General features: G+C 37.1%; 2 protein-coding genes and 1 pseudogene across 2 annotated transcripts in view; all 3 read right to left on the bottom strand.

The window, feature by feature from the left end:
* The window catches only part of LOC107586181 (protocadherin gamma-A11-like), a 9,706-nt gene extending 8,486 nt beyond the window's left edge, over positions 1–1,220 (bottom strand). The window contains exons 1-2 of the mRNA XM_016273451.1: positions 944–1,220; positions 284–737 (exon numbers count right to left, since the gene is read on the bottom strand). Of these exons, the coding sequence (XP_016128937.1) occupies positions 284–737; positions 944–1,220 (731 nt within the window). The remainder of the gene's footprint in view (positions 1–283; positions 738–943) is intronic.
* Positions 1,221–5,792: 4,572 nt separating this feature from the next.
* Positions 5,793–10,674, bottom strand: LOC107586180 (protocadherin alpha-7-like). The gene is made up of 3 exons (XM_016273450.1): positions 9,263–10,674; positions 8,917–8,926; positions 5,793–6,772 (listed from the first exon to the last, which is right to left on the bottom strand). The coding sequence occupies exons 1-3, from the start codon at positions 10,652–10,654 to the stop codon at positions 5,793–5,795; spliced, it is 2,382 nt and encodes a 793-aa protein (XP_016128936.1). The 5' UTR covers positions 10,655–10,674.
* A 107-nt stretch (positions 10,675–10,781) lies between these two features.
* LOC107586179 (protocadherin alpha-3-like) lies at positions 10,782–15,491 on the bottom strand (annotated as a pseudogene).

Here is a 15,491-nt window from a genome sequence, read left to right as displayed (position 1 = left end):
ACACACACACACACACACACACACACACATATATATATAAACATAAAAAAAATATCTGGCAAAATGTCTTACCTCCATATCTTTTGGTAGAGTTTGTGTTAGCGAGAAAGTATCTGCTTCTTATCAACTCATCAACTCGCCATCTACAGCTTGGGCTGGTACAGGAAACACTACTACATCACTCTTTATTGTGTCTGAACACGTCGTACTGTCGTACTGTTGTGTGGATTTAGAGAAGGACCAGCTGCCGTCTGGATGTGTGCTGATCACTGGAGCGCTGTACCTGCTGAAACTGCCGTCTGTCCTGTAGCACTTAACTGCTATCAACCCCACGAGACTCAGTAAAAAGATGACTGAGACTGAGACAATAGCGATGAGCAGATACAGATTCAGATCTGAAAAACTCTCTTCTTTAACAGGAACTTCTCTGAATGATGTCTTTATGTCATCCAGACTCTCAACAACCATAACATCCATGGACATAGTCGCTGAGAGTGATGGCTCTCCATTATCAGACACTGTGATAAGAAGTGGGTGAGTTTTTAAGTCATTGTCACTCATTCGTCTCTTTGTCTTTATTTCTCCAGTGCTGCTTCCAATGCGGAAGAGATTCGTTCCTTTGGGTTCAGTTAGATGATAAGACAGAAGTGCGTTATATCCAGAGTCAGCATCAACAGCTCTGATCTTGGCTACAAAGTATCCCGCTTCAGCAGAGTAGGGAATGTTCTCACTATTAACTGATCCAGGTTCAGAATAAGGCGGTAAAATAACCGGACTGTTGTCATTCTCATCCAGAATAAATACATTTACAGTGGCATTACTGCTCAGAGGAGGAACACCGGAATCTGTTGCCATAACTTGAATCTGAAATCTTTTCGTTTCTTCGTGATTAAATGATTGCAAACTGAATAGTTCTCCACTCAAAGAGTTTATATTTATCAACTCGACACGCATAACTCATCACGGTCAATTCTGTCATTAACAAACAGAACGCCAGTTTTCAGATTTACGTCAAAATACTTCTTATTTGATCCAGTCACAATCTCAAGCATACGAGATTCCAGTTCATGAACATTTATGTTCAGGTCTTTCGCTATATTCCCAACAACTGTCCCTTTATTTACCTCTTCCGGTACGGAATAGACGATTTGAGCAGACGCAGAATCCAGCAAAGAAAAGAAAAATATAAATCCACACTCGAAATATCCCATTAAGACCATGATGGTCATCCACAGCTGTCTTGGTGGCAGTAAAACAAAAAATATAAGCTCGAGAATCTATATTTCTTCTTTGCATTCAGGAAACACGAAACGAAACAGCATCATTACGTTTTAGCAGCAGATACACTCACTAACACCAAGATCCAGAGAGAGAGCGAGAGAGAGAGAGAGAGAGGCTGCAGAGAACAAACTATAAACATTTTACTGACGGTCTGCAGTGACACCATGTGCATTACCTATAGTATAACATGAATTATCTATTTACAAATCCTCCCCAAAAAATGAATAATATAACAACGACATCAACAGCAGCAATACTCAAATACATTTAACGCTCAAAAACAATTTAAAAATGCGCAGTATAACGTTATATGATAGCAGCATGAATAATTTAATAAGACTGCAAACAATCAAACAGATGTTTGTTAAGACAGAATCTACTCTGTAAAATGCAGTGGTCGATTAAACAGGTCATAATAGAAAGTTGTTTTAACAAAACTAATGACCCGGTAAGTGAGATGCACAGTGATATGATGGAAAAAAGGTCAAATCTGTCAATATAATAGAAGAAAACACGACTAGAACACTGTGTTGACGAATCACTGAATGCCAGAATGTATTACTATTATTATTATTATTAATACGATCTATTTTCGCTTTCGTTGCTGCATATAGTACCTTTTAATTGCGCTTTGCCTATCTCGTGCGTCTTAAAATCTTAATGTATATATCTCCTTGAGACATATTGTTACAAATAAAGGCTCCAAAAAGGGGTTTTCGTAGCGATGCAAAAATAAAATCTATTTTCCCAAAGAGCATTTGTCCCTCTCCTTAGTGTGAAATAACATTTTGTGCAGTGGAAATGTCCCATTGATGTTAAAAGTTTATGAATGTTGAACCTTTTGTTAAAAAAAAAATAGCGTAGGGTCTACTGATTTTCTAATATGTAAAACATAAAGCTCAAATACACCATGATTGTTTTAATGCTTTAAAATATTAAAACATTTTAAAACATGCACCATAAAGGACCAGATTCACCATATACAGTATGCTCCTCAAACGCTATATCACTGACAAATAGAAAACAAACAAAAAATAATTAATTAATCAAAGCAACTGAAATGAACGTAAATTTAAAAAATAAGTTTAACAACCACGTTGTTAAAACTAAATCAGCTTTTATGACAACCAAACGAAATAATTTAGAAAAGCTGAGAACAATAATTCAGCAGTAAATTAACTATCCAACACTAATTCTAAAAGATCTGCTTACCTTCTCGGTGGTCGGAAGAGTTTGCATGCGCGTAAAAGTGTCATCTCCATCAATGCTGATCAACTCCGCGTCTGCTGGTGGAAACGGCGAGGGGAAAACGACTACATCACTCTTTATTGTGTCTGAACTGAAACACACATCGTACTGTTGTGTGGATTTAGAGAAGGACCAGCTGCCGTCTGGATGTGTGCTGATCACTGGAGCGCTGTACCTGCTGAAACTGCCGTCTGTCCTGTAGCACTTAACTGCTATCAACCCCACGAGACTCAGTAAAAAGATGACTGAGACTGAGACAATAGCGATGAGCAGATACATATTCAGATCTGAAAAACTCTCCTCTTTAACAGGAACTTCTCTGAATGATGTCTTTATGTCATCCAGACTCTCAACAACCACAACATCCATGGACATAGTCGCTGAGAGTGATGGCTCTCCATTATCAGACACTGTGATAAGAAGTGGGTGAGTTTTTAAGTCATTGTCACTCATTCGTCTCTTTGTCTTTATTTCTCCAGTGCTGCTTCCAATGCGGAAGAGATTCGTTCCTTTGGGTTCAGTTAGATGATAAGACAGAAGTGCGTTATATCCAGAGTCAGCATCAACAGCTCTGATCTTGGCTACAAAGTATCCCGCTTCAGCAGAGTAGGGAATGTTCTCACTATTAACTGATCCAGGTTCAGAATAAGGCGGTAAAATAACCGGACTGTTGTCATTCTCATCCAGAATAAACACATTTACAGTGGCATTACTGCTCAGAGGAGGAATACCGGAGTCTGTTGCCATAACTTGAAACTGGAATCTTTTTGTTTCTTCGTGATTAAATAATTGCAAACTGAATATTTCTCCACTCAAAGAGTTTATATTTATCAGTGTGATTATAGGAACACTGGAGCTGGAACTGTCTAACAGTGAATATGAAAGTTCTGCGTTCTCACCAGTGTCTGAATCATCAGCTGACACTCTTGTCACCAGACCTCCAGCTTGACCATTCTCACGAAGAAAAGCGTTAATAACGGGAGCTGGGAAATGTGGAGCATTGTCATTAACATCAGAGATATGTACAGTTATAAGAGTGCTGCTGGAAAGAGGCGGAGTTCCTTCATCTGCAGCTGTAATTGTGATGTTATACAGAGAAACACTCTCTCTGTCCAGAGGTCCATCTACCACTAGAGAATAATGATTGTTATATGACATATCCAGTTTGAAAGGATACGAGCCTTTCAGTGCACAGTGTACAATGCCATTTTTACCTCCATCTTTATCAGACACTGTGACTAAAGCAACTGCAGTTCCCGGTTTTGTATCTTCTTTCACAATTTCCAACAGAGGTGTCATAACTATTTCTGGCGCGTTGTCATTCTCATCCACAACTTCTATTAAAACTTTACAGTGTGTACTTTTAGGAGGAACGCCTTTATCTCTCGCCTGAACGCGCAGTTCAATTGCAGGGTGTTCCTCGTAATCAATTTGACCTTGAACAACAATTTCTCCTGAGTTAGAATTTATTGTAAACCGGTTCAGTTCATCGGTATTTCCATGTCCAAGAAATGAATACTGAATTTCACTACTGATGCCGTCATCCAAATCACTGGCAGAAACAGTAGTTACTTTGGTTCCAATTGGTGTGTTTTCCTTCACTTTAACTTTGTATAAAGGTTTGGTGAAAATAGGCTTATTATCATTTACATCCATGACGTCAACAACAATATTCAATGTTCCAGATTTAGGAGGTTTTCCTCCGTCAATAGCGGTGAGTATTAGGTGAATAACAGCTTGTTTCTCTCTGTCTAAAGCTTTCTGTAGCACTAATTCAGCAGATATACTCTGTTGCCCGCTATTAACATCTAAAGAAAAATACTCATTTGAACTGAGTTTGTAGTCTTTTAGAGAATTACTGCCAACATCTGGATCTTTTGCAATGGGAAGAGGAAATCTTTCCCCCTCATTTGCATTCTCTGTAACACTGACAACATACTTGCTGTCCGGAAAAAAAGGAGCATTGTCGTTCACATCCATAATTATAATTTCAAGACGGTAAAGTCTGTGAGGATTCTGAGCAAGAGCCTCTAAATTCAACGCACATTTCTGATTACTGCCACACAACTCCTCACGATCAATCCGGTCTTTGACAAACAGCGAGCCCGTTTTTACATTTACATCAAAATATTTAGCATTTGATCCAGGCATAATCTGAAACATACTTGATTCTAGTTCCTGGGCACTGATTTTTAGGTCTTTTGCTAAATTCCCAACCACAGTTCCTTTATTTACCTCCTCGGAGACGGAATAGACAATCTGACCAAGCGAAGATTTCCATAAAGACAGAAATAAAACGATCCAGAAGCCATGGAATTCTGTAATATCCATGACTGTGCAGCAAAATATCCTGCAATTGATTAGTGTAAAAAACGATTAAAACAACTAAACAGACCTCTCTCCATACAAACCGACATCACGACGCAGAAAGGACTATAAGCCTTGGTTATTTACAGCCTTCAACGCATTTCCTCTTGTTCTGATGCTGTAAAGGAGGAGCTCAGATAACTCTCAAAGTCATGGTCTGCAGTGCCACCACGTGTTGAAAAGGTGAAGACACCATCAGATGTTACTTCAAAAAAATTTATATAAAAAACAGTGAACCAAACGTTTTTCCGTCTTCGTGAACTCAAATCTAAGTCCTCGTATATGCGCAATTTCGAGAAAAAAAAAATCACAAATATGATTAGTGATAAGGAACATACGACGTCACGGCCGCTGTCCGTGGTACTGAAGTGATTTTGCTTTTTAAATACAAAATGGGATATATATATATAGTTAAGCCATTAATCAAACAAAATCAACAAACAAACATCAGAATGGTATCACAAGGTAATTGTTCCAACATATAAAAAATCAATAAGTATGTTAAAATACAAATGAATGAATGCATGAATGAATGAATGATGAGTGAAGGAATTCATTAATTAATTAATCGGTATATAAATATACCCTGTCTTGCAGTGTACAAAAGCAAAGTCATTGAGAAAGTAGAAACGTGGTACAAGCAAATAAAAGCTGTACAGTGATAAAAATACAAATACGCCAGAGTCACGAGATGCTGCAATAAATTGCAAAACTAAAATGTATAAACCAATAAATCTTTATTTTTAAATACTTAAAATATTGGGAAATAAAAAAATATATAGCTTCTGTTTATTCTATAAACATCTAATAAAAAATCTTTAAAAGGTCTTAGGAAATAAGAAAACTCAACATAAACGTTGCTAAAAATTACTTTTGCAAGTCAAGTATAGTAGAAGTTAACTAAAATGCAATATCTTTACCTTCTCGGTGGTCGGAAGAGTTTGCATGCGCGTAAAAGTGTCATCTCCATCAATGCTGATCAACTCCGCGTCTGCTGGTGGAAACGGCGAGGGGAAAACGACTACATCACTCTTTATTGTGTCTGAACTGAAACACACATCGTACTGTTGTGTGGATTTAGAGAAGGACCAGCTGCCGTCTGGATGTGTGCTGATCACTGGAGCGCTGTACCTGCTGAAACTGCCGTCTGTCCTGTAGCACTTAACTGCTATCAACCCCACGAGACTCAGTAAAAAGATGACTGAGACAATAGCGATGAGCAGATACAGATTCAGATCTGAAAAACTCTCGTCTTTAACAGGAACTTCTCTGAATGATGTCTTTATGTCATCCAGACTCTCAACAACCACAACATCCATGGACATAGTCGCTGAGAGTGATGGCTCTCCATTATCAGACACTGTGATAAGAAGTGGGTGAGTTTTTAAGTCATTGTCACTCATTCGTCTCTTTGTCTTTATTTCTCCAGTGCTGCTTCCAATGCGGAAGAGATTCGTTCCTTTGGGTTCAGTTAGATGATAAGACAGAAGTGCGTTATATCCAGAGTCAGCATCAACAGCTCTGATCTTGGCTACAAAGTATCCCGCTTCAGCAGAGTAGGGAATGTTCTCACTATTAACTGATCCAGGTTCAGAATAAGGCATTAAAATAACCGGACTGTTGTCATTCTCATCCAGAATAAACACATTTACAGTGGCATTACTGCTCAGAGGAGGAACACCAGAATCTGTTGCCATAACTTGAAACTGAAATCGTCTCGTTTCTTCATGGTCAATTGACTGTAAGCTGAATATTTCTCCACTCAAAGAGTTTATATTTATCAGTGTTGTTATAGGAACACGTTTGAAAGGATACGAGCCTTTCAGTGCACAGTGTACAATGCCATTTTTACCTCCATCTTTATCAGACACTGCGACTAAGGCAACAGCAGTTCCTGACTTTGTGTCTTCTTTCATAATTTCCAACAGAGGAGACATAACTATTTCTGGCGCGTTGTCATTCTCATCGACAACTTCTATTAAAAATTTACAGTGTGTACTTTTTGGAGGAACGCCTTTATCTCTCGCCTGAACGCGCAGTTCAATTGCAGGGTGTTCCTCGTAATCAATTTGACCTTGAACAACAATTTCTCCTGAGTTAGAATTTATTGCAAACCGGTTCAGTTCATCGGTATTTCCATGTCCAAGAAATGAATACTGAATTACACTATTGATGCCCTCATCCAAATCACTGGCAGAAACAGTAGTTACTTTGGTTCCAATTGGTGTGTTTTCCTTCACTTTAACTTTGTATAAAGGTTTGGTGAAAATAGGCTTATTATCATTTACATCCATGACGTCAACAACAATATTCAATGTTCCAGATTTAGGAGGTTTTCCTCCGTCAATAGCGGTGAGTATTAGGTGAATAACAGCTTGTTTCTCTCTGTCTAAAGCTTTCTGTAGTACTAACTCAGCTAACATACTCTGTTGTCCGCTATGAATATCTAAAGAAAAATACTCATTTGAACTGAGTTTGTAGTCTTTTAGAGAATTACTGCCAACATCTGGATCTTTTGCAATGGGAAGAGGAAATCTTTCCCCCTCATTTGCAATCTCTGTAACGTTGACAACATACTTGTTGTCTGGGAAAAAAGGAGCATTGTCGTTCACATCCATAATTATAATTTCAAGACGGTAAAGTCTGTGAGGATTCTGAGCAAGAGCCTCTAAATTCAACGCACATTTCTGATTACTGCCACACAACTCCTCACGATCAATCCGGTCTTTGACAAACAGCGAGCCCGTTTTTACATTTACATCAAAATATTTAGCATTTGATCCAGGCATAATCTGAAACATATGTGATTCTAGTTCCTGAGCACTGATCTTCAGGTCTTTTGCTATATTCCCGATCACAGTTCCTTTATTTACCTCCTCGGAGACGGAATAGACAATCTGGCCAAGCGAAGATTTCCATAAAGGCAGAAATAAAACGATCCAGAAGCCATGGAATTCTGTAATATCCATGATTGTGCAGTAAAATGTCTTCCAATTTATTTAGTGTAAAAAAGACTAAAACAGGTCAACAGATTGTTATTGATACAATCCGACATCACGACGCAGAAAGGACTATAAGCCTTGGTTATTTACAGCCTTCAACGCATTTCCTCTTGTTCTGATGCTGTAAAGGAGGAGCTCAGAGAACTCTCAAAGTCATGGTCTGCAATGCCACCACGTGTCGCAAAAGTGAAGAGACAATGATGTTACTTCAGAATTTTTCTATGAAACACAGTGAAGCAAATGTATCACCGTCTTCATAATGCCGAATCTAAGCCTTCATATCTAAGCAATCATTACGAAACAGAATAAAAATGCAAATAAGAACATTAAGAAAGAATATAGACGTCACTGTCGCTGCCCTTGGTACTGAAGTGATTTTGCTTTTTAAATATAAATTAGGATGTAGTTAAGCCATAAAACAAAGTCAAGAAACAAACAACATCATGGTTTCAAAAGGTAGTTGTTGCAACATACATAAAAAAATCTATAAGTAGGCTAAAACAATCGGTTTATTAATATACCTTGTCTTGCAGTGTACAAAAGCAGCGTCTCTGAGAAAGTAGAAACGCAGTACAAGCAAACCAAACTGTGTTGATGAACTCCCAAAGCTGTAGAGTGATAGGAATACAAATACGCCAGAGTCAGGAGATGCTTGCAAAACTCAAATATATAATTTTAACAACAAGCAAAAAGTAAAAAAATCGTGGAAATATTACTTTTCCCACTTTGCCACATCATCCAGAATTTTACACTCTTAAAAATAAAGGTGCTTCACGATGCCATAGAAGAACCTTTTTGTCTTAATGGTTCCATAAAGAACCTTTAACATCTGAAGAAACTTTCTGTTTCACAAAAGGTTCTTTGTGGCGAAAGAAGGTTCTTCAGATTATAAAAATGCAAGAAAGAGATGGTTCTTTAAAGAACGTTTGACTGAATGGTTCTTTGTGGAACCAAAAATGGTTCTTCTATGGCATCGCTTGAAGAACCTTTTGAAGCACCTTTATTTTTAAGAGTGTACTTGTGTTTAACTTGAGTTTGGGTGCGCCTGAACTTTAATTTTAAATACTTAAAATATTGGGTAATACATTTATTTTCTTCTCTTTATTTTATAAAAATATAAACAGAAAAAATAAAACTCAACATAAACGTCGCTTAAAATGTACTTTTTGCAATTCAAGTGCAGTAGAAGTGAACTAAAACGCATTGTCTTACCTTCTCGGTGGTCGGAAGAGTTTGTTTGCGCGTAAAAGTGTCTTCTCCATTAACGCTGATCAACTCTGCGTCTGCTGGTGGAAACGGCGAGGGGAAAACGACTACATCACTCTTTATTCAGTGTCTGAATCATCAGCTGACACTCTTGTCACCAGACCTCCAGCTTGACCATTCTCACGAAGAAAAGCGTTAATAACGGGAGCTGGGAAATGTGGAGCATTGTCATTAACATCAGAGATATGTACAGTTATAAGAGTGCTGCTGGAAAGAGGCGGAGTTCCTTCATCTGCAGCTGTAATTGTGATGTTATACAGAGAAACACTCTCTCTGTCCAGAGGTCCATCTACTACTAGAGAATAATGATTGTTATATGACATATCCAGTTTGAAAGGATACGAGCCTTTCAGTGCACAGTGTACAATGCCATTTTTACCTCCATCTTTATCAGACACTGCGACTAAAGCAACTGCAGTTCCCGGTTTTGTATCTTCTTTCACAATTTCCAACAGAGGTGTCATAACTATTTCTGGCGCGTTGTCATTTTCATCCACAACTTCTATTAAAACTTTACAGTGTGTACTTTTAGGAGGAACGCCTTTATCTCTCGCCTGAACGCGCAGTTCAATTGCAGGGTGTTCCTCGTAATCAACTTGACCTTGAACAACAATTTCTCCTGAGCTAGAATTTATGATAAACAAGTTCATTTCATCGGTATGTCCATGAAATGAATACTGTATTTCACTATTGATGCCCTCATCTAAATCACTGGCAGAAACCGGCATTATTTTGGTTCCAATTGATGCGTTTTCCTTCACTTTAACTTTGTATAAAGGTTTGGTGAAAATAGGCTTATTATCATTTACATCCATGACGTCAACAACAATATTCAATGTTCCAGATTTAGGAGGTTTTCCTCCGTCAATAGCGGTGAGTATTAGGTGAATAACAGCTTGTTTCTCTCTGTCTAAAGCTTTCTGTAGCACTAATTCAGCAGATAAACTCTTTTGCCCGCTATGAACATCTAACGAAAAATACTCATTTGAACTGAGTTTGTAGTCCTTTAGAGAATTACTGCCGACATCTGAGTCTTTAGCATTTGGCAAAGGTAATCTGTCCCCAATATTTGCATCCTCTGTTACATTCACAATATGATTGCTGTCCGGAAAAAAAGGAGCATTGTCGTTCACATCCACAATTATAATTTCAAGACGGTAAAGTCTGTGAGGATTCTGAGCAAGAGCCTCTAAATTCAACGCACATTTCTGATTATTGCCACACAACTCCTCACGATCAATCCGGTCTTTGACAAACAGCGAGCCCGTTTTTACATTTACATCAAAATACTTTGCATTTGATCCAGGCATAATCTGAAACATATGTGATTCTAGTTCCTGAGCACTGATCTTCAGGTCTTTTGCTATATTCCCGATCACAGATCCTTTATTTACCTCCTCGGAGACGGAATAGACAACCTGGCCAAGCGAAGATTCCCATAAAGACAGAAATAAAACGATCCAGAAGCAATAAAATTCTGTAACATACATGATCTTGGAATATATTGTTCTATGATTTATTTGGTGTCAAACAATTAAAGCAACTCAAAAGACCTCTATCAATACAATCCGACATCACGACGCAGAGGCAAGTATAAGCCTTAGTTATTTACAGCCTTCAACGCATTTCCTCTTGTTCTGATGCTGTAAAGGAGGAGCTCAGAGAACTCTCAAAGTCATGGTCTGCAATGCCACCACGTGTCGCAAAAGTGAAGAGACAATGAGATGTTAATTCATAATTTCCCTATAAAACAAAGAGTGAACACAATTCATCACCCTCATCATAACGTCAAATCCAAGACTTCATATCTACGCAATAAAAACAAAGCAAAACAAAACAAAAAAAGCAAACACGAATATTGAGAAGGAATATACGGCGCCACTGCTGCTGTCCGATGTACTGAAGTGATTTTGCTTACAATACAATTATTACAATACAAAATAGGATATAGTTAAGCCATAAAACAAACATCAGTATTGTATCACAATGTAATTGTTCCAACATATAAAAATCTATAAGTAGGCTAAATTCCAAAGCTGTACAGTGATACGAATACAAATATGCGACATGCTGAAATAACTGGCAAAATTAAAATGTGTCATCTGAACAAGTGAAAAATGTAAGTATTACTTCCACATTGTCAACAGCATCCAGTATTTTACTTGTTAACTTGAGTTTGGTGTGTGTGAACTTTTATTTTTAAATACTTAATATATTATGAGGTAAAAAAAAAAAACTTCTGTTTATTTTATAAACATCTAAAATATTTTTAAAAACTATTAAAAGGGATTAGAATATTAGAAAGCTCAGCATAAACGTTGCTAATAAGTTTACTTTTGTAAGTCAAGTGTAGTAGAAGTGAACTAGAATTCAATGTCTTACCTTCTCGGTGGTCGGAAGAGTTTGTTTGCGCGTAAAAGTGTCTTCTCCATCAATGCTGATCAACTCCGCGTCTGCAGGTGGGAATGACGATGGGAAAATAACATCCATGGACATAGTCGCTGAGAGTGATGGCTCTCCATTATCAGACACTGTGATAAGAAGTGGGTGAGTTTTAAGTCATTGTCACTCATTCGTCTCTTTGTCTTTATTTCTCCAGTGCTGCTTCCAATGCGGAAGAGATTCGTTCCTTTGGGTTCAGTTAGATGATAAGACAGAAGTGCGTTATATCCAGAGTCAGCATCAACAGCTCTGATCTTGGCTACAAAGTATCCCGCTTCAGCAGAGTAGGGAATGTTCTCACTATTAACTGATCCAGGTTCAGAATAAGGTGGTAAAATAACTGGACTATTGTCATTCTCATCAGTTATAAAAACATTTACTGTTAAGTTACTGTTTAGTGATGGGACACCTGAATCTGTGGCCTGAACTTCAAAATGAAACGATTTAAGATTTTCATAGTTAAATGATTGTTTACTGTACAAGTCTCCACTCTCACTATTTATGTCAATCATAGACACCAATGGAATGACAGTTTTGTCTCTGCTAATTATAATATATGAAATATGAGCATTCTGGTTGAGATCTGGATCCTGAGCACTCACTGTCGCTATAATGACACCTGCTGGACTGTTTTCCTTTAAATATACGTTCATCACAGCTTCTGGAAAGTGTGGAGCATTGTCATTCACATCAGATATATGAACTGTGATAACACTGGTACTAGAAAGTGAAGGGGTCCCTTCATCTGAAGCTATTATTGTGATATTATAATTCGCAATTTCTTCCCTGTCCAGTGTTCCATCTACAACTAAAGAGTAGTAGTTTTTATACGAGGACTCGATCTTAAACGGCACCTGACCTACGATGTTGCAGTGCACTACTCAATTTTTACCTCCGTCTTTATCAGAGATTGTAATTAGAGCCACAGCTGTTCCGACTTTTGAATCCTCTTTAATAGTATTGGCCAAAGAAGTCACCATCAGCTCGGGTGGGTTGTCATTCACATCAACAACTTCAACTAAAACTTTACATTGGGAACTCTTAGGAGGGTGGCCTTTATCTTTGGCTTCCACCCTCAATTCAACAGCAGCATTTTTTTCATAATCAATATTACCTTTAACTGTTATAAGTCCGCTGTCGGGGTTAATTGAAAATAAATGTGATGCTTTGCTAGTACCTTGCTTAACAATAGAAAATGTTATATCACTATTTATTCCCTCATCTAAATCAGAAGCAGAAAGGGAGATGATTTGGGATCCCAGAGCAATATTTTCGTTCACTTTCACTTTGTAAAGAGATTTGCTAAAAACTGGAGAGTTGTCGTTAACATCCAAAACATTGATAATTATCTCTAATGTTCCAGACAATGCAGGTTTTCCTCCATCAACAGCAGTCAGTGTTAGATGGATGGCAGGCTGTTTTTTTCTACTTCTAATAGCAGTGTACTATTAATGTTGATCCAGGAGCACCTTCAAATATAAAAGGAAATGGAAACTCTGTAAAGTGTATTTTTAAAAAACGCACTTCCACGACATAATAGAAGAAGGACTTGTGTGATGAGATTATCTTAAAAGTCAGGTGAACGGTCTACACGTTTTCACAATGATAACACAATCAAGTGTAAACATTTTGCAAGCGATAAAATAAATGAACAAGTAAATAAATAAATCAGCAGTAAACCTTAACTGTCATGTTTAAATCGTTAACAAAACGAACTGGGATGATAAAAATGCCAGTTGTATAAGAAAAAAATATAAGCCTTCATAATGACCACAACTGTCGCTGTCCAGTGAGAGGTTCTGAAATTCAAACAGGAACTCTGCTTTCGGAAATCGTATAAAAAATAACGAAAATACGAAAAAGAAGAAGAAGAAGATACCTTTTTATGATAACTTTTATGAACTAATTTTAACAGCAAAGCTCTGTCCCACTATTTGTATGAAATGTGGGTTGCGAACTAAATACAAAAAGAAAAGAATATAAAACACCTCATATCAAATGTAGTTTGGCCTCGAGGTTAACAATCATCGTTTTCAGAAGGGGAATATTTAATATGTTCATGTAAGTTCAAGGCTTTTTATTGTACACTACTAGTGGAAAGTGTGAATAATAATAAAACAACAAAACAACCCTCCATCATTGGTGGCTACGTGTTAGCACATAAAGAAATTCCATTTCAGCAGTCTGACCCAAAATGATCAGAATACCAGAAACTATTAAACAAGTAGTTAAAATATCTTCAAACATAATTAAAACACCACAATTATGTTTTTTTTACCACAAATAAATAATGGGATATTACTATATCCCCCATAGAAGGAAGAGTATAGTTGGGCGTTAAAATAGCTTTTTTACACATAATGAAAATTATATATAATAACTGCTAAACAATTTATTAAAGCTTGAACATTTGTTTCAAATGAATAATAATACATGAGGAGAAATCATCAGTGTCTTTCTCTGAGGTTGGAAGAGTTTGTGTGCGCGTAAAAGTATCCCCACTATTAATGCTGATAAAAAGATGACTGAGTCTGAGGCAATAGCGATGAGCAGATACAGATTCAGATCTGAAAAACTCTCCAATGCGGAAGAGATTCGTTCCTTTGGGTTCAGTTAGATGATAAGACAGAAGTGCATTATATCCAGAGTCAGCATCAGCAGCTCTGATCTTGGCTACAAAGTATCCCGCTTCAGCAGAGTAGGGAATGTTCTCACTATTAACCAGGGCCGGACTGGGAGGCAATTTCAGGCCGGGAAATCTCACACTCATCCAGGCCACACAGAAAAACAGGGGCCAAAATTGAACCTTTTGGGGTACAACAGCTTGACACCGTAGCAGTACAATAAGGTAATTTCAGCATCATTACTCCAGTCTTCAGTGTCACATGATCCTTCAGTAATCATAATAATATGCTAATTTGCTGTTCAAGAAACATATTTGTTGTTATTATTATTATCAATATTTAAAACAGTTGAGTACATCAGGATTCTTTGATGAATAGAAAGATCCAAAGATCAGCATTTATCTGAAATAAAAAGCTTTTGTAACATTACCCATGGACTATACCAAAAGCTCCTTATAATTCTTTTTTTTTTTAATCTGAAATTGATTTCTATTTCAGATACATGCTGTTCTTTTAAACTTTCTACTCATCAAAGAAACCTGAAAAAAAATCGAATTTGTTTTCAACAATAATAATAATAATAATAATAATAATAATAATCATCATCATCAGAATAATATAATGATTTCTGAAGGATCACGTGACACTGAAGACTGAAGTAATGATACTGAAAATTCAGCTTTACATCACCGGAATAAATTACATTTTAATAAAAAGATGTTTCACAATATTACTGTTTTTGCTGTATTTTGGATCAAATAAATGAAGGCTTCTTTAAAAAAACATAAAAAATCTTACTGATCAAAACCCTTTGACTGGTATTAAACACAATTTCTAAAGTGCCTAAATGTCAAAATTAGTACAATATATTTGTTGAAAAAGTTTAATACACTATTGAATTATTAGGCTGTGAGCCTGCTACTCATAGGCTATTACTTTTGTGTTGCTGTCTGCTCTAGCGCCCTCCCTCCCTGTACAGTAAATCCATGTGAATATCTGTCTCTGCTAAAATTTTTAATGTAACTTTACAATCGATATTGATGTCCTTTAGCACAGTATTCTGAATGATGATAATGGGGTGCTACTAATAGCCTAACAGATACTAGCAGTTTAATACTCAACTAGGTTAATAAAGACAAAACTATCTAGCGTATTTACAGATGAAACTGACCTGCACTTGAAGCCCTGAACAGATCAGTGGTGTTGCTACATTTCACTGCTTCGTCTGGCCGCTTACTCTCTTTCGTCGAGTCCCGCGCAT

This window comes from Sinocyclocheilus grahami, unplaced genomic scaffold, assembly GCF_001515645.1.
Source record: "Sinocyclocheilus grahami isolate Dianchi unplaced genomic scaffold, SAMN03320097.WGS_v1.1 scaffold78.1, whole genome shotgun sequence".
In the NCBI taxonomy this organism is placed as follows: domain Eukaryota; kingdom Metazoa; phylum Chordata; class Actinopteri; order Cypriniformes; family Cyprinidae; genus Sinocyclocheilus; species Sinocyclocheilus grahami.
This window is presented reverse-complemented; position numbering and strand designations above follow the sequence as displayed.